Here is a 23,266-nt window from a genome sequence, read left to right on the forward strand (position 1 = left end):
CAAAGAATAATAAGATTTTTTATTTCAGTTTTCCCCTCACAACAATGCCAGAGAGAAAGTATTTTGTTACCATTGCATTGTAATTACTTGAAAGCAACCAAAAGAGGAAGGCAGCCATTTTGGAGAACGTAGCAGTAGAAGTAGTTCTGACATGCAGCAGAGCCGGCAGGTTAATCAAACCCAGAGAGCGAGAGGACGATCATTTCCCCGATCCACAGTTTGAACCCTAAACCCTTGTATATCCCTCCGTTCAGAGCCCACCCACCAAATTCATCTAATACAAAACACACTGTGGCAACAAAGGATTGCAGATCGGAACACGTTCAAAACTCACTGCGGCAACAAAGGATTGCAGATCGGAACACGTTCAAAACTCACTGCGGCAACAAAGGATTGCAGATCGGAACACGTTCAAAACTCACTGCGGCAACAAAGGATTGCAGATCGGAACACGTTCAAAACTCACTGCGGCAACAAAGGATTGCAGATCGGAACACGTTCAAAACTCACTGTGGCAACAAAGGATTGCAGATCGGAACACGTTCAAAACTCACTGCGGCAACAAAGGATTGCAGATCGGAACACGTTCAAAACTCACTCGAAAAGGGAAAAACATTATGCGATTCTAAATTGCTTAATGGTCAATGTTGACATAATGACATCACTACACAGCAATGTTTTAATAACAGATTAATCCTTTTTTTTTGTTACATACATTTTTTGTAATAGCCAACGTGGTGATTGGTCAACGGGGGATTTCCGCTATTATACGTTAGAGTAACCTTGGTCATTAATGTTTAGTGTGATATGTTATCAGTAGAGGGTTACGTAGAGAGTGGGTAACCAATATTATTAGCGACCTAAACAGGACCTACCCTCTCATACAGTACAAAACCCCCTAGTTGAAGCGCTGGACAGTTAGCCAGTCAGGTCTACAGAGAAGAGCTACAGCACACAGCCAGGGGAAAGAGGCCATCTTACTGGGCTAATAGAATATCTTTACAACCGTACTCCATCTAGCACAACTGATGTTTGGAAGATGAATATAATCAAGTGGTCTTACAATACTGAAAACGGCCAACAAAATTGAACACTATTGAATGTCTCCGGTTTTTCTGCCAACATCTTTGTGCAAGGAGTGCACACAGGACTTGAGAGCGATCATATTTAAGTGTTAAGCTCTATTCATTTTTTACATTGCATCCTTGTGTGTTCTGGGAGGGTCCAAGTCAGTGCTTTTCCCCTCAGTGTTTGGTCCCTAAGGGAGACATGATTGACAAGTCCATCCATTCAATGGCTACTGAAGAGGCAAGAAGAGAGAATCCCTACAACTTAAAAAACAAAACAAAAAAGGGAAAAAAAAAATAATAAACCTGCAAACAGACAAAGCAGTGCTAAAGACAGAGGTCGGGGGAAGGGGTGTGTCCATCTGGTCTGTCTGGGGGACCACTGCTGCATCCGTCCGTCCCTTCTGGGCTCCCGTCTCACTTGAGGAGAGCCTTGATGGCGTCGGTCTCGGCTGCTTCGAAGGCGCTCTGTCCGTCTGGTCCTTTCTGCTCCTTGTCAGCTCCCTGGGGGACAGACATGACAGGGAGACATTATGATCGGAGTAGAGCATCAAGGCCTCAACCTCAGTGTGAACCCGCTCTCTCAAATTGAACCATAGGCCAAGGTTAGAATCAGTGTTCACCCCACACCCCCATCCAGCCCTCTACCCAAGGCCACAGGTTCAGCCCATCAGTAATGCTCTGTGAGAGTGTGGACCAACCTGCCTGTCCCCCTCAACCCACTCTGTGATGATGTGGTCTCTCTCACCCTCTCCAAGTGCATTCCAAAAGGAGAGGCAAGGCACTGCGCAGAATCACTGATTAACTCATCAACAAGCATCCCAAACTACTACTCATTATAGGTTCAAGATGAGCAAAGCTGTGCAGTGCCCTGCTCTGGCCGACTCCCTCTAACCCAATGTTTCTCTTAATCTCTCACACACAGTTTTAGAACAAGACAGTGAAGGTGAATGAGGGTGAAGGGAATGCAGCAAGGGTTGCAAATAACGGACAAAGTGGGATAAAACGTACAAGACGACTAGCTGACGAGTGGTTGAGCATTACCAGACCAACAACTTAAATTGAAAACTTTAGCCTCTTAGCGGGGGCTTACGGAGCCCAGGCAGAGAACACGCCATTGTCGAGTGGAGAAGCCTGACCCACTTTGAGTGCCAGGCAGAAAGTGTGTGTGTATGTGCTGCCAAAAGGGGCATCGGAGCGGGGCACCGGAGCGGGGCACTGGGGCATCGGAGCGGGGCACTGGGGCATCGGAGCGGGGCACTGGGGCATCGGAGCGGGGCACTGGGGCATCGGAGCGGGGCACTGGGGCACCGGAGCGGGGCACTGGGGCACCGGAGCGGGGCACTGGGGCACCGGAGCGGGGCACCGGAGCGGGGCACTGGGGCATCGGAGCGGGGCACCGGAGCGGGCACTGGGGCACCGGAGCGGGGGCACCGGAGCACTGGGGCATCGGAGCGGGGCACTGGGGCATCGGAGCGGGGCACTGGGGCATCGGAGCGGGGCACTGGGGCATCGGAGCGGGGCACTGGGGCTTCGGAGCGGGGCACTGGGGCTTGGAGCGGGGCACTGGGGCTTCGGAGCGGGGCACTGGGGCTTCGGAGCACTGGGGCTTCGGAGCGGGGCACTGGGGCTTCGGAGCGGGGCACTGGGGCTCGGAGCGGGGCACTGGGGCTTCGGAGCGGGGCACTGGGGCATCGGAGCGGGCACTGGGGCATCGGAGCGGGGCACTGGGGCATCGGAGCGGGGCACTGGGGCATCGGAGGCGGGGCACTGGGGCATCGGAGCGGGCACTGGGGCATCGGAGCGGGGCACTGGGGCATCGGAGCGGGGCACTGGGGCATCGGAGCGGGGCACTGGGGCAGGAGCGGGGCACTGGGGCATCGGAGCGGGTCATCGGAGCGGGGCATCGGAGCGGGGCACTGGGGCATCGGAGCGGGGCATCGGAGCGGGGCATCGGAGCGGGGCACTGGGGCATCGGAGCGGGGCATCGGAGCGGGGCATCGGAGCGGGGCACTGGGGCATCGGAGCGGGGCATCGGAGCGGGCATCGGAGCTGGGGCATCGGAGCGGGGCATCGGAGCGGGGAGCGGGGCATCGGAGCGGGGCATCGGAGCGGGGCACTGGGGCATCGGAGCGGGGCATCGGAGCGGGGCACTGGGGCATCGGAGCGGGCACCGGAGCGGGCACTGGGGCACCGGAGCGGGAGCATCGGAGCGGGGCACTGGGGCATCGGAGCGGGGCACTGGGGCATCGGAGCGGGCATCGGAGCGGGGCACTGGGGCATCGGAGCGGGGCACTGGGGCATCGGAGCGGGGCACTGGGGCATCGGAGCGGGGCACTGGGGCATCGGAGCGGGGCATCGGAGCAGGGCATCGGAGCATCGGAGCGGGGCACTGGGGCATCGGGCATCGGAGCGGGAGCACCGGAGCGGGGCACTGGGGCATCGGAGCGGGGCACCGGAGCGGGGCACTGGGGCACCGGAGCGGGCATCGGAGCGGGGCACCGGAGCGGGGCACCGGAGCGGGGCACTGGGGCATCGGGCATCGGAGCGGGGCACCGGAGCGGGGCACTGGGGCATCGGAGCGGGGCACCGGAGCGGGGCACTGGGGCACCGGAGCGGGGCACTGGGGCACACGGGTTGGGGCTTCGGAGCGGGGCACTGGGGCTTCGGAGCGGGGCACTGGGGCATCGGAGCGGGGCACTGGGGCATCGGAGCGGGGCACTGGGGCATCGGAGCGGGGCACTGGGGCATCGGAGCGGGCACTGGGGCATCGGAGCGGGGCACTGGGGCATCGGAGCGGGCACTGGGGCATCGGAGCGGCACTGGGCATCGGAGCGGGGCATCGGAGCGGGGCATCGGAGCGGGGCATCGGAGCGCATCGGAGCGGGGCATCGGAGCGGGCATCGGAATCGGAGCGGGCATCGGAGCGGGGCATCGGAGCGGGCATCGGAGCGGGGCATCGGAGGTTAGCGGGGCATCGGAGCGGGGCATCGGAGCGGGCATCGGAGCGGGGCACTGGGGCATCGGAGCGGGGCACTGGGGCATCGGAGCGGGGCATCGGAGCGGGGCACTGGGGCACCGGAGCGGGGCACCGGAGCGGGGCACTGGGGCATCGGAGCGGGGCACTGGGGCACCGGAGCGGGGCACTGGGGCATCGGAGCGGGGCACTGGGGCATCGGAGCGGGGCACTGGGGCTTAGCGGGGCACTGGGGCATCGGAGCGGGGCACTTAAGGGGCATCGGAGCGGGGCACTGGGGCATCGGAGCGGGGCACTGGGGCATCGGAGCGGGGCATCGGAGCGGGGCATCGGAGCGGGGCATCGGAGCGGGGCATCGGAGCGGGGCATCGGAGCGGGGCATCGGAGCGGGGCATCGGAGCAGCGGGGCATCGGAGCGGGGCATCGGAGCGGGCATCGGAGCGGGGCATCGGAGCGGGGCATCGGAGCGGGGCATCGGAGCGGGCATCGGAGCGGGGCACTGGGGCATCGGAGCGGGGCACTGGGGCATCGGAGCGGGCACTGGGGCATCGGAGCGGGGCACTGGGGCATCGGAGCGGGGCACTGGGGCATCGGAGCGGGCATCGGAGCGGGCATCGGAGCGGGCATCGGAGCGGGCATCGGAGCGGGGCATCGGAGCGGGGCATCGGAGCGGGGCATCGGAGCGGGGCATCGGAGCGGGCATCGGAGCGGGGCACCGGGGCATCGGAGCGGGCATCGGAGCGGGGCACTGGGGCATCGGAGCGGGGCATCGGAGCGGGGCATCGGAGCGGGGGGAGCGGGGCATCGGAGCGGGGCACTGGGGCATCGGAGCGGGGCATCGGAGCGGGGCATCGGAGCGGGGCACTGGGGCATCGGAGCGGGGCATCGGAGCGGTGCACTGGGGCATCAGAGCGGGGCACCGGAGCGGGGCACTGGGGCACCGGAGCGGGGCATCGGAGCGGGGCACTGGGGCATCGGAGCGGGGCACTGGGGCATCGGAGCGGGGCACTGGGGCATCGGAGCGGGGCACTGGGGCATCGGAGCGGGGCACTGGGGCATCGGAGCGGGGCATCGGAGCGGGGCACTGGGGCATCGGAGCGGGGCACTGGGGCATCGGAGCGGGCATCGGAGCGGGGCATCGGAGCGGGGCACTGGGGCATCGGAGCGGGGCATCGGAGCGGGGCACTGGGGCACCGGAGCGGGCATCGGAGCGGGCACTGGGGCACCGGAGCGGGAGCGGGGCACTGGGGCATCGGAGCGGGGCACTGGGGCATCGGAGCGGGGCACTGGGGCATCGGAGCGGGGCACTGGGGCATCGGAGCGGGGCACTGGGGCATCGGAGCGGGGCACTGGGGCATCGGAGCGGGGCACTGGGGCATCGGAGCGGGGCACTGGGGCATCGGAGCGGGGCACGGAGCGGGGCACTGGGGCACCGGAGCGGGCACTGGGGCACCGGAGCGGGGCACTGGGGCACTGGGGCACCGGAGCGGCACCGGAGCGGGGCACTGGGGCATCGGAGCGGGGCACTGGGGCATCGGAGCGGGGCACCGGAGCGGGCACTGGGGCACCGGAGCGGGGCACTGGGGCACCGGAGCGGGGCACTGGGGCACCGGAGCGGGGCACTGGGGCACCGGAGCGGGGCACTGGGGCACCGGAGCGGGGCACTGGGGCACCGGAGCGGGGCACTGGGGCACCGGAGCGGGGCACTGGGGCACCGGAGCGGGGCACTGGGGCACCGGAGCGGGGCACTGGGGCACCGGAGCACCGGAGCGGGGCACCGGAGCGGGGCACCGGAGCGGGGCACCGGAGCGGGGCACCGGAGCAGGGCATGGGCTACAGGGATTAAACAGGACTGGTGGATACTGTCTTAGATGGAGATCTCTAAAATTGGGGGAAACGCTCAATTTAAGAGTTTACTTGCATCTAACAATACAGTTTACAGTGTTCTGATGAAACTGTGAAGAGTTATGTATTTTATTTTATTTACAATGACGACCTGGCTTAGTGAGATTGTATGGGTTTCAATATTCATAACAGGACCAAACTATCACCAAATAGATGTGGTAACATGGTTAAACAAAACAGCAATCTTCAGACAAGCAGCGAGAGCGAGAGAGCGCAAGCCTCAACACCTGTAGTTGGATGGTGTGTTAGTGAGGCATCTTGTGACCAAGCCTGGTGTTCTCCATGGTCATCGTGTTCTCAGCTCTAGTGGGCTGACGGCAAAGAGAACAAGGAGGAAGAGGAGGCGGAGGCCCTCTAGCTCAGGGGAAGTCATTAGCTAGCAGCTGGTACCGGTGGAGGAGGCCCTCTAGCTCAGGGGAAGTCATTAGCTAGCAGCTGGTACCGGTGGAGGAGGCCCTCTAGCTCAGGGGAAGTCATTAGCTAGCAGCTGGTACCGGTGGAGGAGGCCCTCTAGCTCAGGGGAAGTCATTAGCTTGCAGCTGGTACCGGTGGAGGAGGCCCTCTAGCTCAGGGGAAGTCATTAGCTAGCAGCTGGTACCGGTGGAGGAGGCCCTCTAGCTCAGGGGAAGTCATTAGCTAGCAGCTGGTACCGGTGGAGGAGGCCCTCTAGCTCAGGGGAAGTCATTAGCTAGCAGCTGGTACCGGTGGAGGAGGCCCTCTAGCTCAGGGGAAGTCATTAGCTAGCAGCTGGTACCGGTGGAGGAGGCTCTCTAGCTCAGGGGAAGTCATTAGCTAGCAGCTGGTACCGGTGGAGGAGGCTCTCTAGCTCAGGGGAAGTCATTAGCTAGCAGCTGGTACCGGTGGAGGAGGCTCTCTAGCTCAGGGGAAGTCAATAGCTAGCAGCTGGTACCGGTGGAGGAGGCTCTCTAGCTCAGGGGAAGTCAATAGCTAGCAGCTGGTACCGGTGGAGGAGGCTCTCTAGCTCAGGGGAAGTCAATAGCTAGCAGCTGGTACCGGTGGAGGAGGCTCTCTAGCTCAGGGGAAGTCAATAGCTAGCAGCTGGTACCGGTGGAGGAGGCTCTCTAGCTCAGGGGAAGTCATTAGCTAGCAGCTGGTACCGGTGGAGGAGGCTCTCTAGCTCAGGGGAAGTCAATAGCTAGCAGCTGGTACCGGTGGAGGAGGCTCTCTAGCTCAGGGGAAGTCAATAGCTAGCAGCTGGTACCGGTGGAGGAGGCTCTCTAGCTCAGGGGAAGTCAATAGCTAGCAGCTGGTACCGGTGGAGGAGGCTCTCTAGCTCAGGGGAAGTCAATAGCTAGCAGCTGGTACCGGCGGAGGAGGACGGAGGACCCAGACGTAGTAGTACTCCACAGGCCTCATTTACACAACAGCACCACTTCACCCCGATGCTCACCTCAACAAGACTCCTAGTCAACACAGCCTGGGAGAAGGCTGCTACCTAGCAGACTACCTACAGGAGCCTTCCAGCACCATCTAATGAGCATTCCCCGACTCATTATATAACTGGAGCTAGCGAGCTGTATTATCCAGTGAAGACCAACTCGTGTTGTCGTACACCGACACGGCTTCTCACTCTCCCTGGGCTCTACTGACAGGGGGGAGAAAACAACTGTAGACTTGAGGGACGTGGAGGAGGCCATCTACCATGGACATCCACCGGTCTCCACTTAGAATAATGAGCTAGTCTAAAATGGGAGTAATGATGGTAGCCGGTAATCACTGATGGCCTTAACAACATCCAGCCAGGAAGAGATTGAGGCTGCAACTATTTTTTAAATGTATTTAACCTTTAACTAGGCGAGTCAGTTAAGAACAAATTCTTATTTACAATGACGGACTACCCCGGCAAGACCCGAACAGCGCTGGGCCAATTGTGCGCCGCCCAATCATGGCCGGATGTGATACAGCCTGAGCTAAGTGAGATGTAGGCCAGTCACAGCATCCTGGAGTGACAGAGCAAAACAACGCCACTGTGTGTGTGTGTGTGTGTGTGTGTGTAGTAATAGGGGTTATGTAAGTCTGCCTCTTGGCCAAGGTGTCCATTAAGTCTTCATTATGCCATTATTGAGTGGAAAGGAGAGACTGCCCATGCATAATCTATCAGGCCCTCAGATCTCCTCCCATCAGGATTGGTTATAAGATGTGATGCTTACAGGAGTCCATCGACCCGCCCGCTCCAGTCAAGCGGCCGTGGGGCCGTTCAGGGGGCATATTTTACATGGCCTTGAACGAGGGAGGAGAGGAAAGAAAGGAGAGATCGATATCTGTAGAGGGATGGAGATATACTTCTGTTGGCTGCACTGTGCTCAAAGAAGAGGAAAAAGATAGGAGGGCTGTTTGACCAAAACACGAGCAGGGTGCTGATGTCTGTACTGCAAGACAACAGCGAGGGGGGAATGTCTGTACTGCAAGACAACAGCGAGGGGGGAATGTCTGTACTGCAAGACAACAGCGAGGGGGGAATGTCTGTACTGCAAGACAACAGCGAGGGGGGAATGTCTGTACTGCAAGACAACAGCGAGGGGGGAATGTCTGTACTGCAAGACAACAGACTGTGCTGCAAGACAACAGCGAGGGGGAATGTCTGTACTGCAAGACAACAGCGAGGGGGGAATGTCTGTACTGCAAGACAACAGCGAGGGGGAATGTCTGTACTGCAAGACAACAGCGAGGGGGAATGTCTGTACTGCAAGACAACAGCGAGGGGGGAATGTCTGTACTGCAAGACAACAGCGAGGGGGGAATGTCTGTACTGCAAGACAACAGCGAGGGGGGAATGTCTGTACTGCAAGACAACAGCGAGGGGGGAATGTCTGTACTGCAAGACAACAGCGAGGGGGATGTCTGTAAAGACAACAGTGAGAGGGGGATGTCTGTACTGCAAGACAACAGCGAGGGGGAATGCAAGACAACAGTGAGGGGGGAATGTCTGTACTGCAAGACAACAGTGAGAGGGGGGATGTCTGTACTGCAAGACAACAGTGAGGGGGATGGCTGTACTGCAAGACAACAGTGAGGGGGATGGCTGCATAAGAAGCATTTTAAGGTCCTGGAGTGGCCTAGCCAGTCTCCAGATCTTAACCCCATAGAAAATCTTTGGAGGGAGTTGAAAGTCCGTGTTGCCCAGCTACAGCCCCAAAACATCACTGCTCTAGAGGAGATCTGCATGGAGGAATGGGACAAAATACCAGCGAGTGTGTGTGAAAACCTTGTGAAGACTTACAGAAAACATTTGACCTCTGTCATTGCCAACAAAGGGTATATAACAAAGTATTGAGATAAGTATTTGGTCAATAATAAGTTTATTTTCCACCATAATTTGCAAATAAATTCATTTTAAAAAATCCTACAATGTGATTTTCTGGATTTTTTTCTCATTTTGTCTGTCATAGTTGAAGTGTACCTATGATAAATTACAGGCCTCATCTTTTTAAGTGGGAGAACTTGCACAATTGGTGGCTGACTAAACACTTTTTTGCCCCACTGTATATGTAGCACAAAAGCTGTAAATTAAAAAAAACATATTTGTCCTCTGACGAGGGTTTAATAAAAGTAAAAGAGTGGGAGTTAAGGGAGGTAGGGAGGGCTTCAGTGCTGATTCATAATTAACAAGCCCCGTGTTCTTCTGAAGCAGTCTCTCTGGCCTGTAGTCAAGTCAGCAACTCTCCCTCCCTCAGCATGCTGGCTGTTTAGGGTCAAACACAGGGTTAACAGGCCTTCGATAATGCAGGAACCACCCGTGGGCAGTCAGAGGTCAGCTCCCATGATGCTCAGGTGCACACTTCCGAGACGGTCAAGCATTTTGTCTAGAATGAATACTTGAGTTATCATGAATGATACATTCTGGTAGTAGTGTACTACCGATGCAGTATTCGATTCCTCTGAATGTTTCTTAAAGCTGAATAACTGAGCGGACACGAATCAATGAGAAGACATTCAAGCACTGGCCTGCTGTTGCTCTTGATGTGTAATAACAGAGTGGTTAAAGGTAGCCAGAGAGAAAGTGTTTCAGAGCTCCAGTCCTGTTGATGTAGCTTCTGGCTGAAACGAGACATCAGGCTGCTGTGGCGTGGAGCGTCATCTCGTATCTCCTCCCACTCAACTTCAGGCCTAACCCCTGTTGATGAGCCCTTGGCTGGCGGTGACCCGGGCCTTCCGTCGCCTGATGACAGACGCCACATTCTCATCTGCCAGATGGGGTCTCAATTGCTGACGTATAGCGCCACAGCTGTCCCCGCCCCAAGAGGTGATCGATCTGGTTCCAGCCACATATCTCGGTCTCTGCATGCATCGTGACTGTGTCCCCGCCCCAAGAGGTGATCTGGTTCCAGCCACATATCTCGGTCTCTGCATGTATCGTGACTGTGTCCCCGCCCCAAGAGGTGATCTGGTTCCAGCCACATATCTCGGTATCTGCATGTATCGTGACTGTGTCCCATGATCCCCAGCCACATATCTCGGTCTCTGCAGAGTGTGTCCCCGCCCCATGATCTGGTTCCAGCCACATATCTCAGTCTCTGCATGTATCGTGACTGTGTCCCCGCCCCAAGAGGTGATCGATCTGGTTCCAGCCACATATCTCGGTCTCTGCATGTATCGTGACTGTGTCCCATCCCTAAGAGGTGATCTGGTTCCAGCCACATATCTCGGTCTCTGCATGTATCGTGACTGTGTCCCATCCCTAAGAGGTGATCTGGTTCCAGCCACATATCTCGGTCTCTGCATGTATCGTGACTGTGTCCCATCCCTAAGAGGTGATCTGGTTCCAGCCACATATCTCGGTCTCTGCATGTATCGTGACTGTGTCCCATCCCTAAGAGGTGATCTGGTTCCAGCCACATATCTCGGTCTCTGCATGTATCGTGACTGTGTCCCCGCCCCAAGAGGTGATCTGGTTCCAGCCACATATCTCGGTATCTGCATGTATCGTGACTGTGTCCCATCCCTAAGAGGTGATCTGGTTCCAGCCACATATCTCGGTCTCTGCATGTATCGTGACTGTGTCCCATCCCTAAGAGGTGATCTGGTTCCAGCCACATATCTCGGTATCTGCATGTATCGTGACTGTGTCCCATCCCAGCCAAGAGGTGATCTGGTTCCAGCCACATATCTCGGTATCTGCATGTATCTGTGACTGTGTCCCATCCCCAAGAGGTGATCTGGTTCCAGCCACATATCTCGGTATCTGCATGTATCGTGACTGTGTCCCCGCCCCAAGAGGTGATCTGTCTCTGCATGTATCGTGACTGTGTCCCCGCCCCAAGAGGTGATCTGGTTCCAGCCACATATCTCGGTATCTGCATGTATCGTGACTGTGTCCCCGCCCCAAGAGGTGATCTGGTTCCAGCCACATATCTCGGTATCTGCATGTATCATGCCTGTGTCCCCGCCCTAAGAGGTGATCTGGTTCCAGCCACATATCTCGGTATCTGCATGTATCGTGACTGTGTCCCCTCCCTAAGAGGTGATCTGGTTCCAGCCACATATCTCGGTCTCTGCATGCATCGTGACTGTGTCCCCGCCCCAAGAGGTGATCTGGTTCCAGCCACATATCTCGGTCTTTGCATGTATCGTGACTGTGTCCCATCCCTAAGAGGTGATCTGGTGCCATCCATATTAGAGGTTGACCGATTTAAAACTTTTTTTTCTTCCTTAAAAATAAAAAAAATATTTAAAAATAAATTTTAAAAAATTAATTGTTTTATTTTTTGTAAATCGGCATGGCCTATTAATTAGGGCCAATTTCAAATTTTCATAACAATCTGTATTTTTGGACACCGATTACATTGCACTCCACGATGAGACTGTGGCCGGCTGACCACCTGTTACGCGAGTGCAGCGAGTGCAGCAAGGAGTAACGGTAAGTTGCTAACTGGCATTAAACGTATCTTACAAAAAACAATCAATAATCACTAGTTTTATCTAGCTTGTCCTGTGTTGCATATAATCGATGTGGTGCCTGTTAATTTATCATCGAATCACAGCCTACTTAGCCAAACAGGTGATGATTTAACAAGCGGATTCGCACTGTCGTTGTACCAATGTACCCAACCATTAAACATCCTCGTCTTTCTTAAAATCAATACACAACTATATATTTTTTAAACCTGCATATTTAGTTAAAATAAATTAATGTTAGCAGGCAATATTAACTAGGGAAATTGTGTCATTTCTCTTGTGTTCAGTGGAAGCAGAGTCAGTGTATACACAGTTTGGGCCGCCTGGCTCGTTGAACTGTGTGAAGACCATTTCTTCCTTACAAAGACCGTAATTAATTTGCTATATTTGACATAACATTGAAGGTTGTGCAATGTAACAGCAATATTTAGACTTATGGATGCCACCCGTTAGATAAAATACGTAACGGTTCCGTATTTCACTGAAAGAATAAACGTTTTGTTTTCGAAATGATAGGTCATTAATATAGTCAAATATGGAAACTAAGGCTCGTATTTCTGTGTGTTGATTATATTATAATTAAGTCTATGATTTTGATAGAACAGTCTGACTGAGCGGTGGGGGGCAGCAGCAGGCTCATAAGCATTCATTCAAACAGCACTTTCCTGCGTTTGCCAGCAGCTCTCAGCAATGCTTGAAGCACAGCGCTGTTTATGACTTCAAGCCTATCAACTCCCGAGATTAGGCTGGCAATACTATAGTGCCTAAGAACATCCAATAGTCAAAGGTATATGAAATACAAATGGTATAGAGAGAAATAGTCCTATAATTCCTATAATAACTACAACCTGAAACTTCTTAACTAGGAATATTGAAGACTCATGTTAAAAGGAACCATCAGCATTCATATCTTCTGAGCAAGGAACTTAAACGTTAGCTTATTTTACATGGCACATATTGCACAGCACATATTGCACTTTTACTTTCTTCTCCAACACTGTGTTATTTAAACCAAACGAAACAGATTTCATTATTTATTTGAGCCTAAATTGATTTTTATTTATGTATTATATTATGTTAGAGTTAATTCAGTATTGTTGTAATTGTCATTATTACATATATACTAAATAAAATGAAAAATAAAATAAAATAATTTGGTCGATTAATCGGCATCAGCTTTTTTTTTTTGGTCCTCCAATAAATCGGTACCGGCGTTGAAAAAAAAAATCTGAATCAGTCGACCTCTAATCCATATGATATCTCGGTCTCTGCATGCATCGTGACTGTGTCCCCTCCCAGTAGTGTTGGTGCCGGGTGATTTACGTGGCGGGTCGTGTCCGTAGGATGCAAAGAAAGGGGCGCGGCGTTTGGTTGGTTGGAGTTTGGTTGGACACAGGTGACTGGAGTAAGTCCCTTAACTGCTGTGGCGCTGGATCACTCGGCGAGTGAGGCCGCCTACGCCACTCTGATAAGCACGGCACGGTGCTTTTGTATACCCCACCTCATTTAACCTGGCTGGGGCTGGGAGATGACCGATGCTTACCCACTGGAAATATTAGCCTGTTGATTTCCATTCTCACACAGAAACAAGAAAACACAAACAAATGCTGAGGCACACACACGTTTTATGAAAGTAATTTGCAATTGTACTGACATGTCGGCGCTCCCCAGATAGAGACCAGAGACATAAAAAAAAGCACAATCACGAGGTAATGAAAGAAATGGCCATATTGTGCTTCTACCATGTGTTGTGCAGCTACGAGTGTGGGAGAGACGGGGTACATCCATTTCACAGCAGTTTGGCATGTTTTCAGAGGGAGAGAGAGAGAGAGGGGGACAGAGAGAGAGGGGGACAGAGAGAGAGAGAGATGGGGAGAGATAGAGGGAGAGATGGGGAGAGATAGAGGGGACATGGGGAGAGATAGAGGGGGACATGGGGAGAGATAGAGGGGGACATGGGGAGAGATAGAGGGGAGATGGGGAGAGATAGAGGGGAGATGGGGAGAGATAGAGGGGGAGATGGGGAGAGATAGAGGGGAGATGGGGAGAGAGGGGGAGATGGGGAGAGATAGAGGGGGAGATGGGGAGAGATGGGGGGAGATGGGGAGAGATAGAGGGGAGATGGGGAGATGGGGGGAGATGGGGAGAGATAGAGGGGGAGATGGGGAGATAGGGGGAGATGGGGAGAGATAGAGGGGAGATGGGGAGATGGGGAGATGGGGAGAGATAGAGGGGGAGATGAGATAGGGGGAGATGGGGAGAGATAGAGGGGGAGATGGGGAGAGATAGAGGGGAGATGGGGAGAGATAGAGGGGGAGATGGGGAGAGATAGAGGGGGAGATGGGGAGAGATAGAGGGGAGATGGGGAGAGATAGAGGGGAGATGGGGAGAGATGGGGAGAGATAGAGGGGGAGATGGGGAGAGATAGAGGGGGAGATGGGGAGAGAGAGAGTAAAGTGATATAAGCCTCTACAGGGCTTACTATTAGAGAACAGAGACATCTGTAATTTCTATGTGGCTGCACCACAGGTACCTCACTGAGCCGGCATGCCATGATAGCAGCTGGGAAAACGTGAGCGGAATGAAAACACAACACAGTGAGTGACTGACTCCTCCACAAGGCAGTGCCCAAATCATGTCCTGTATGTACACAGTTCTACATGAAACAAAATATGGTCGAAATCACTGCTCTACGAATGCACTGTGATAGTAGTTACTGTGTACTAGGAATACGATTATTTTATAATTTGACAAAGATCACCTCTCAAAGAATACATAACCTATCTGATTGTATGAATCCAAAAAATGGCAGCTCCTTGGTGTTCAGGAAAAGTGTTGGCTCCTCACTACAGCGGTGGGTGACTGCCAGGACAGAGGTGTCACATTCAGCCATCGTATCATCTCCTCAGTGTTCCAGAGCTGAGTGAGGGGTGTGTGTGTGTGTGTGTGTGTGTGTGTGTGTGTGTGTGTGTGTGTGTAGCTAGCTTGTGGGATAGGAACAAACAGCAGCAGTGCTGTGTGATGAGGTCTGGGAACATTCCAGCTCCCTCCACACAGAACAGAAGGTTTGGGCAGGCAGGACCAGACAGTCACTGAACATTCAGCCTTCATTGTAGTCCTTTGTCATACAGGAGTTCCTCTCAGCAGCAGTTACACATCACACACAACTTCCAACACAGAAATGGCTCTGACGAGGGTAAAGACAGCTCTGTATGTGTGTGCGGCGTTACCTTTCCTAGCAGGATCTTGACACAGGTGAGGTGACCCTCGTACGTGGCAGAGAGCAGCGGAGTGATACCATGTTTGTCTGGGGCCTGTGGGAGACCAAAGAAAGTGGAGAGAAAAAAAAGGGAGTGAGCGGGTTTGTGCGTGGACAGGCAGCATACAGCAGCAGACCAGTCGTCCCTGCCTCCAACACAAGGGCACTCTCGTTATCAGAGGAAATAAGTCAGAGGGAGTGCTTTTATTTCTCTCCTTATCACGTCAATGAATTAGAGGAAACTCACTCTGCCACTATTTATCTCCCCTGTTTCAGGAGCCCTGACTGGGCCCCTTATCTGAAGGGACTGGGGGAAGAGAGACAGAGTTACACATTCTGTGGTGGGGCTGTTAGTGATACAAGACTAGAGGAAGCAAAATGGTGTAACAGCCAGACTGATGGATGTTGGAGGGAACGACAAGTGTGTTGGTGATCAGACCATGAGGCAGATAAGGGAGGTTGGGAGAGGACATGGCTCTACAGACTGTGTGCAGTGAGAGTCTAGTTAACAAGCATTCCAAATTCACATTGGTACATTCAGGGTCAGAACGTCCAGTTCTAGCAAGTATCGCCTGAACGGTCAACACGTGTCTGCGTGAAACTAACTATAACGTCTTGGGTGAGTGACACCCATAAGCACGTTCAGGCTTGTGTGGCAATAATGAGGGGCTGAGAACAAAGAAGAGCTTCGAATAAGGTTAAGAATTTCTAATATTAAGAATAGTTGCACACCGAGGATACCTAGAAAGTCACTAGCGCAGAACTGTACAATAAGGTCCCCTTCCCTAACTTGTAAATGCCACAACCATCACTCTACTCAATCCCATTGTAAAAGCAGATCGATTCCCTCCACTGCAGTGTGGTAATGGGTTGAGGCTCAGGGGAGCATTCTGACAGACTATGTGGTCTGGCCAGTTAGACTGTGCTGCTCTCTGCACACTGAGGGAATTGGGGGGGGGGGGGCTTCAGGAGAATGACAAGTCCCTTATAACGGAGGAATACCATTGGTCCAAATATATAACTTAACCACTCTCTACATGTCTGAACAAAACTAGCAGAGTCTACAGTAGTTAAGTCATGTCGGTCTGAGTCGTTACTACATTATGTGGTTGACTATAGTAGAAGCTTTGTATGAGTGGATTCAGAATAAGGGACTTGTTCCCTCTGGTACCATTAGGTCTATTCAATAAGCAAATGAATGCAAACACACAAAATGGAAAACACATAATTCCTTCCTCCTTGGGCATCAGTAATAAGTGATCTCTAACGTGAGCAGATAGGTGACAGAGTGCTACCACCATAGCCTTCTTCCATATCAGTACTAATAAAATGGAGAGGGACTCTCATTAGAATACGGTTGTTAAATACTAACAACATAACAGCAGTAGGCCTATATTAACAGCAGTATTCTAATAACAATATAACAGTAGGCCTATATTAACAGTAGTATTCTAATAACAATATAATAGTAGGCCTATATTAACAGCAGTATTCTAATAACAATATAACAGTAGTAGGCCTATATTAACAGCAGTATTCTAATAACTGTATAACAGCAGTAGGCCTATATTAACAGCAGTATTCCAATAACTGTATAACAGTAGGCCTATATTAACAGCAGTATTCTAATAACTGTATAAAAGTAGGCCTACATTAAGAGCAGTATTCTAATAACTGTATAACAGCAGTAGGCCTATATTAACAGCAGTATTCTAATAACAATATAACAGTATTCTAATAACTGTATAACAGCAGTAGGCCTATATTAACAGCAGTATTCTAATAACAATATAACAGTATTCTAATAACTGTATAACAGCAGTAGGCCTATATTAACAGCAGTATTCTAATAACAATATAACAGTATTCTAATAACTATAACAGCAGTAGGCCTATATTAACACCAGTATTCTAATAACTGTATAACAGTAGGCCTATATTAACAGCAGTATTCTAATAACAGCAGTAGGCATATACTGACAGCAGTAGGCCTATATTGACAGCAGTATTCTAATAACTGTATAACAGCAGTAGTCCTATATTGACAGCTGTATTCTAATAACTGTATAACAGCAGTAGGCCTATATTGACAGCAGTATTCTAATAACTGTATAACAGCAGTAGGCCTATATTGACAGCAGTATTCTAATAACTGTATAACAGCAGTAGTCCTATATTGACAGCTGTATTCTAAATAATGTATAATAGTAGGCCTTTATTAACAGCAGTATTCTAATAACTGTATTGCAGCAGTATTCTAATAACTGTATAACAGCAGTAGGCCTATATTGACAGCAGTATTCTAATAACTGTATAACAGCAGTAGGCCTATATTGACAGCAGTATTCTAATAACTGTATAACAGCAGCAGGCCTATATTGACAGAAGTAGGCCTATATTGACAGCAGTAGGCCTATATTGACAGTAGTATTCTAATAACTGTATGACAGCAGTAGGCCTATATTGATAGCAGTATTCCCACTAGCAGCTCTTACGTTGACATCTGCTCCCTTGGAGAGGAGGAACTCCAGCATCTCAGCCTGGCCACAATCAGCAGCATAGTGCAGGGGCTTCCTGCCACCCTCCAGGGTCCTGTTCACATCCTCATCCTAAAACAAAATACAAACGGTTGAGATACCATCACCTACACAACTTCCCCTTCTGTATCAAGACTTGGTCACCCGCTTGCTAAAAAGGAACAAACACTTACTGCATGGACATGCACACAGTTAATACAATCAAATAACAGAAATCCTTTCTTGTGCCAGAAACACCCCTCAGTTCAAAAAACAAAGGCTGTCACACAATCACACCACACAACACGCCTCTTCCTAGGGTCTCCCTGCTGTGGTATTGCGAGGCCTCAAAATGTCAAGCCTGCAGGCGAGAGGAAAGACAGGCTGTAGCCACAGTCCATTGTGTGGAGCGGTGGGTAGTCCTGAAGAGACAACACTCGTCACAGAGACGGGTCACTCAGACCGGGCAGCGTTGTCAGTGCCATGTCATACCACCTCTCTCATTAGCTGGCTATGTGGCCTGAGGAAAGAGGGGACTGGAATGTATTCACCTGCAGAAAAATATATGCCAAGCAAAAACCATCGATTTCAAAGTTCAACAAAATCATACAGCTCTATGCACAATGACAACTTTGAACAATTTCCACAGTGAAAAAAGAAAACTCGATGCAAAGTTTGGTAAAAAATAAATAGGGTAAAATCTCTGTTTAGTGCAGTTATCAAACTTTGTTTTTGCATAGTTCTCCCTGTAAATGTGCTTTGTAAAATGTTCCGTGGAAATTGTTAAGAGTAGACAAGTCGTTGCGCATAGAGTTGTATGGTTTGCTAAACTTTGAAGTCAATGGTTTTTGTTTGAGTCTCCGCATAATTCCATTACCGCGTAACTGCCCTAAGGCAACAAGCCTATCAGGAGATGAGTCAGGGTCTGGGCTAGTTTTTGGCTGTGCCGGCCGGGCGTGATAATCAATCTGGCTCAGTAAAGGTTACAGCCAGGCTTTGGGTAATGCTAGCACCACTCACCTGCTCTCAAAAGCTTAGGCTAGACAGCACAGTGATCCAATGGATGCCATTGCTGCAATTCATTGGATTTCTGAAGCTTGATAAGTCTCTATAACTCAGGTAAACATAGCCTATGGTCGATCCATGTGTTGTAATCAGAGCTAATGTAGCCTGGTGAGAAAGGTTCCTATTGGATAAACAGACAGCAGCTGCAGACACTAGTTGCCCTTCCTGCAGTTCAAATATGAATACATATGAATGACAAACATAACGGCTAAACCCGACAGTGATGTGTAGTCAATCTGCTATCCTGTCACTAGCTGTATGACTGCGCGCATATATATATATCCCACAGAGACCCATCTCTGGCATGCTCACCTGTGTCACCATTCCCCTGAAGGTCAAGGAAAACAGATTCCATGCCTTCATTTTACACACAAGCCAACTGAATCCATTAAGCATGATGGTATCTCATCACCGTTCTAATAGTTTTCAAATATTACCTCCAGGAGCTGGGTAATATGGGGCCAATTTAAACAGTTTAATTGAGGGATATGGGAAACGACAGTGGATCAGTCTAATATCCACATGTGCAGTATGAAGTGTCAAGGAGCTGCCTGCTTTTGAAAAATTTGGCAACATGTGGAAAAACCCATCTCCGCAACTGAATGGCCCAGATCTGAAACATTTCCATCCTATTGCAATTTAATTGTTATCTGGAATTATTGGGCTAGGTTTACACAGGCAGGCAAATTCTGATATTTTAGTCAATTACTGGCAAAACATCTGATTGGCCAAAAAGACTAATTAGTGGCAAAAGATCAGAAGTGGGTTGCCCGTGGAAACACAGCCTTTGAGATCAATATGAGTAATGCAGCAACTCAGTGCATTAGTAATGTCCTTACGTTCCAAAATCAGTAAAGACTTCTTTGAAATAGCTGTACTTCTGACTTTGATTAGACTCAATCACCAAAAGCTGAAAAGAGCCTAAATACAGTCCACCCTAATGGTTAGGGCTAAACTGTTTCACAGAAGTTAGCTAATCAACTGATAGGTTTGAGGTTGAGGATAAAGAATAGAGGTCTGATTGTCTAGCACCAAACCTACGGTCTAAACAAAATGCATAAAGAGACATGTTGCTTTTACATAGGAGCTCTACAGACCTAATGATTCATCAGTGTGGTTCAGCTTTCAACAAGAGTTAGCCCCACAGCTATTTTAAGGGGTTCTACCTACACCAGACTAGCTAAACCTCAAACCACAGTATTATTTTTAGGTACTTCGCTTAGATACCTTATGTACTGTGTATTTGGGGGGAGTATTCAGACCCCTTCCCCTTTTCCACATTTTGTTACGTTTACAGCCTTCTTCTACCCCACAATGACAAAGTGAAAATAGGGTTCGAAATGGTTGCAAATGTATTAAAATAAAAAAAATCATGAATACCTTATTTACATATGTATTCAAATCAAATCAAATGTATTTGTCACATACACATGGTTAGCAGATGTTAATGCGAGTGTAGCGAAATGCTTGTGCTTCTAGTTCCGACAATGCAGTAATGACCAATGAGTAATCTAACATAACAATTCCAAAACTACTACCTTATACACACAAGTGTAAAGGGTTTAAGATTTGTTTATTTTTTTATTCAGACACTTTGCTATGAGACTTGAAATTGAGCTGAAGTGCATCCTGTTTCTATTGACTGGACATGATTTGGAAATGCACACACCTGTCAAAGGTCCCATAGTTGACAGTGCATGTCAGAGCAAAAACCAAGCCATGAGGTCAAAGGAAATTGTCAACAGAGGTCCTAGACAGGATTGTGTCAATATGGTGAAGATATGGTGAAGGGTACCAAAAGATTTCTACAGCATTGAAGCTCCACAAGAACAGTGGCCTCCATCATTCTTGAAATTGAATTTGTTTGGAACCACCAAGACTCTTCCTAGAGCTGGCCGCCTGGCCAAACTGAGCAATCGGAGAAGGGCCTTGGTCAGGGAGAGGGCCAAGAACCTGATGGTCACTGACAGAGCTCCAGAGTTCCTCTGTGGAAATGGGAGAACTAGAAAGACAACCATCTCTACAGCATGACACCAATCAGGCCTTTATGGTAGTGGCCAAACTGAAGCCACTTTTCTGTAAAAGGCACATGACAGCCCTAAAGGACTCTGACCATGAGAAACAAGATTCTCAGGTCTGATGAAACCAAGATTGACACTTGTCCCGAAGAGTACAATGTCCTTGAGTGGCCCAACCAGAGCCTGGACTTGAACCTGATCGAACATCTCTGGAGAGGCCTGAAAATAGCTGCAGCAATGCTCCCCATCCAACCTGACAGAGCTTGGAGAAGTCCTGCAGAGAAGAATGGGAGAAAATCCCAAAATACAGGCGTACCAAGCTTGTAGTGTCATACCCTAGACTCAAGGCTGTAATCGCTGCCAAAGGTGCTTCAACAAAGTACTGAGTAAAAGGGTCTGAAAACTTATACAAATGTTTACATTTGCATAAGTTAATACATTTGCAAAAATGTCTAAAAACCTATTTTTGCCTTGTCATTATGGGGTAGTGTGTAGATTGTTGAAGGATTATTCTAAAAAGAAAAAATGATAAGGCTGAAATGTAACAAAAATGTGGAAATAGTCTAGGGGTCTGAATACTTTACAAATGCATGGTGTGTGCCTGGAATGTAGGCCTACAGAGAATGCAACATTGGTGATAAAAATCTATTTCAAGGAGATGCCTACAAAACGACTGCCACCATTAAAGTGTTCTTCAAATATGATTGATTCAAGTTTGAGTCTATTTTATGTCTAGAATTTGACCAAAATAAGTTAGTCTAAAATGACCAGTTTACAGACCAATAGCTAATGTTTCACTGCTCTAAAAATGGCATAGGTGTGGCATGAAAATTAGTGAGACCCAGTCAGTATGGAGGCTGAATGATACGATTTCCCGGAACATCCTCATTCAAAGTAGAGCGCAAACAAGTATTATGATTAGGCCTACTTCATGTTTTCAACAGCATTACGTTAGCAAGCTAGCCATCTAGATAGATCTGCCTTGCAACAAAGCTTTGAGACACCCGCACACTAGCTAGCTGTCACAACACGGGCCTGTGGATTTGGCTATAGCTAGTTTGGCTGCTTGCTAAAAACCAACCATGACTGATTCTCAAGCAGGAGCCAACTATCTAGCTAAATAGGTAGTTAACGTTAGCACGGTACTTGACCATATATATGCTTGTCTGTAGAACTTTAGTCATTCATTAGGCAATGGCAAACAGACACACACCGACACACAGTGATTGAATCAGATTACAAGTTGTTGCAGTAGCTCGCTAACCATCTGTTTAGCATGGTAGTTTGCTAAAGCTCGCTATCTAACAATTTATCCAATCTAGCTACCGATTGTTTTACAAACGTTTGTAAAAGCAAACCTTCTAGCTAGCTAACTACAGTGAGTTGGTGATAGTTAGGTGAACGGATAGTTAGCTAATGTATGTACACTAAGCTAGCTATGGAAGTTAGCTACCTAGCTAGCTAACCTTGCAATGCCATGGCTAGCTAACGTTTGCTAGCTATACAGACAAAACATAGCTAGCTAGCTAGCGCACATAGCTGGCTGATTTGCGAGTAAGATAGCTACAGTATATCGTACCTTCATTAGAGTCTTAACCTCGTCAAGGTCTCCATTTTTCAAGGCCCACATCAATTCTTTATCCCCCATTTTCTTGTGTTCCAAGAGTTCACTGTGGCTTCCCTAATGAAAAAGGCAGCTGTCAAACTTCTCTCAAGGCAAGCAGTTCTTGACAGATCACTCCGTAGTCAAGGGAAGGCGGCTATAAAATTTGCAGCGTTAAAGGAATTAAACCATTTGCTAAATTGAACACCTGGTACTTCTATAGTGCACTGCAGGCAATTGTTAAAAAATAAAGTTTCAAAGAAAGGACAGCAGAGGGGTCCGCCTTTCTCTCATGAAGCGTTTCCGATGCCGCACACCCGGAAGTTAACCTTTCCTTCATGCCAGAAAAATTCCACGAGAAAACACAAAGTCAAAATTGGCTACATATGAACCATTCGCTTAAAAAAAGTAAGTTTAGGGTTAGGCATAATGTTAGCAGTGTAGTTAAGGTTAGGTTCAAGGTTAGGTTTAAAACCACATTTAAAGAAGATAAATTATAGAAATGGGTGGGATTTATGAATTTGTGGCTGTGGTAACTAGTGACGACCGAGATCGCAGATCTTCTTCGTGTGAATTTCCGCCTGATGAGACGCTTTTTGAGTATTCCAGCCTTTCTCAGTTCGGAATTTGACAATTATATATATATATAAATGTGAACGGTAAAATAACATTTGCACCACCCACTAACCCTGCACCTTTAAAATCAAAACACACCCCTTATCCCGCAACTTTTCTCAACAACTGTTCCTACTCCTGGCTTCTAGCTTGGGAGGATGGGACTCCTTTCAAGATCTCCTGTAACTAAACTATTCTGCAGTAAAATCGTTCCCTCCTAATAACTTTTTTGCTGCTGCTACTACTTGCTGCTACTACTACTTTTATCTTCTTCAACTTCCGTTCCTTTTCATCTGTGCTATACAGTTAATTACCATAGCATGAA

General features: G+C 50.0%; 1 protein-coding gene and 1 long non-coding RNA gene across 5 annotated transcripts; one reads left to right on the forward strand and one right to left on the reverse strand.

Moving 5' to 3' along the window:
* LOC118370757 (myotrophin-like) lies at window positions 1-22,649 on the reverse strand. The gene is made up of 4 exons (XM_052460572.1): window positions 22,303-22,649; window positions 17,620-17,733; window positions 15,096-15,179; window positions 1-1,571 (listed from the first exon to the last, which is right to left on the reverse strand). The coding sequence occupies exons 1-4, from the start codon at window positions 22,369-22,371 to the stop codon at window positions 1,485-1,487; spliced, it is 354 nt and encodes a 117-aa protein (XP_052316532.1). The 5' UTR covers window positions 22,372-22,649; the 3' UTR covers window positions 1-1,484.
* LOC127906842 (uncharacterized) lies at window positions 8,894-11,594 on the forward strand. Of its 4 annotated transcripts, none has more exons than XR_008062977.1 (4): window positions 8,894-10,349; window positions 10,520-10,919; window positions 11,122-11,187; window positions 11,234-11,594. It is a non-coding gene; the product is annotated as an uncharacterized LOC127906842 (long non-coding RNA). The 4 variants fall into 4 exon arrangements; XR_008062979.1 differs by having other exon boundaries at window positions 8,894-10,283; window positions 10,520-10,853; XR_008062978.1 differs by lacking the exon at window positions 11,122-11,187 and having other exon boundaries at window positions 8,894-10,283.
* Window positions 22,650-23,266: the final 617 nt, after the last annotated feature.

Source organism: Oncorhynchus keta, chromosome 13 (assembly GCF_023373465.1).
Source record: "Oncorhynchus keta strain PuntledgeMale-10-30-2019 chromosome 13, Oket_V2, whole genome shotgun sequence".
Classification (NCBI taxonomy): domain Eukaryota; kingdom Metazoa; phylum Chordata; class Actinopteri; order Salmoniformes; family Salmonidae; genus Oncorhynchus; species Oncorhynchus keta.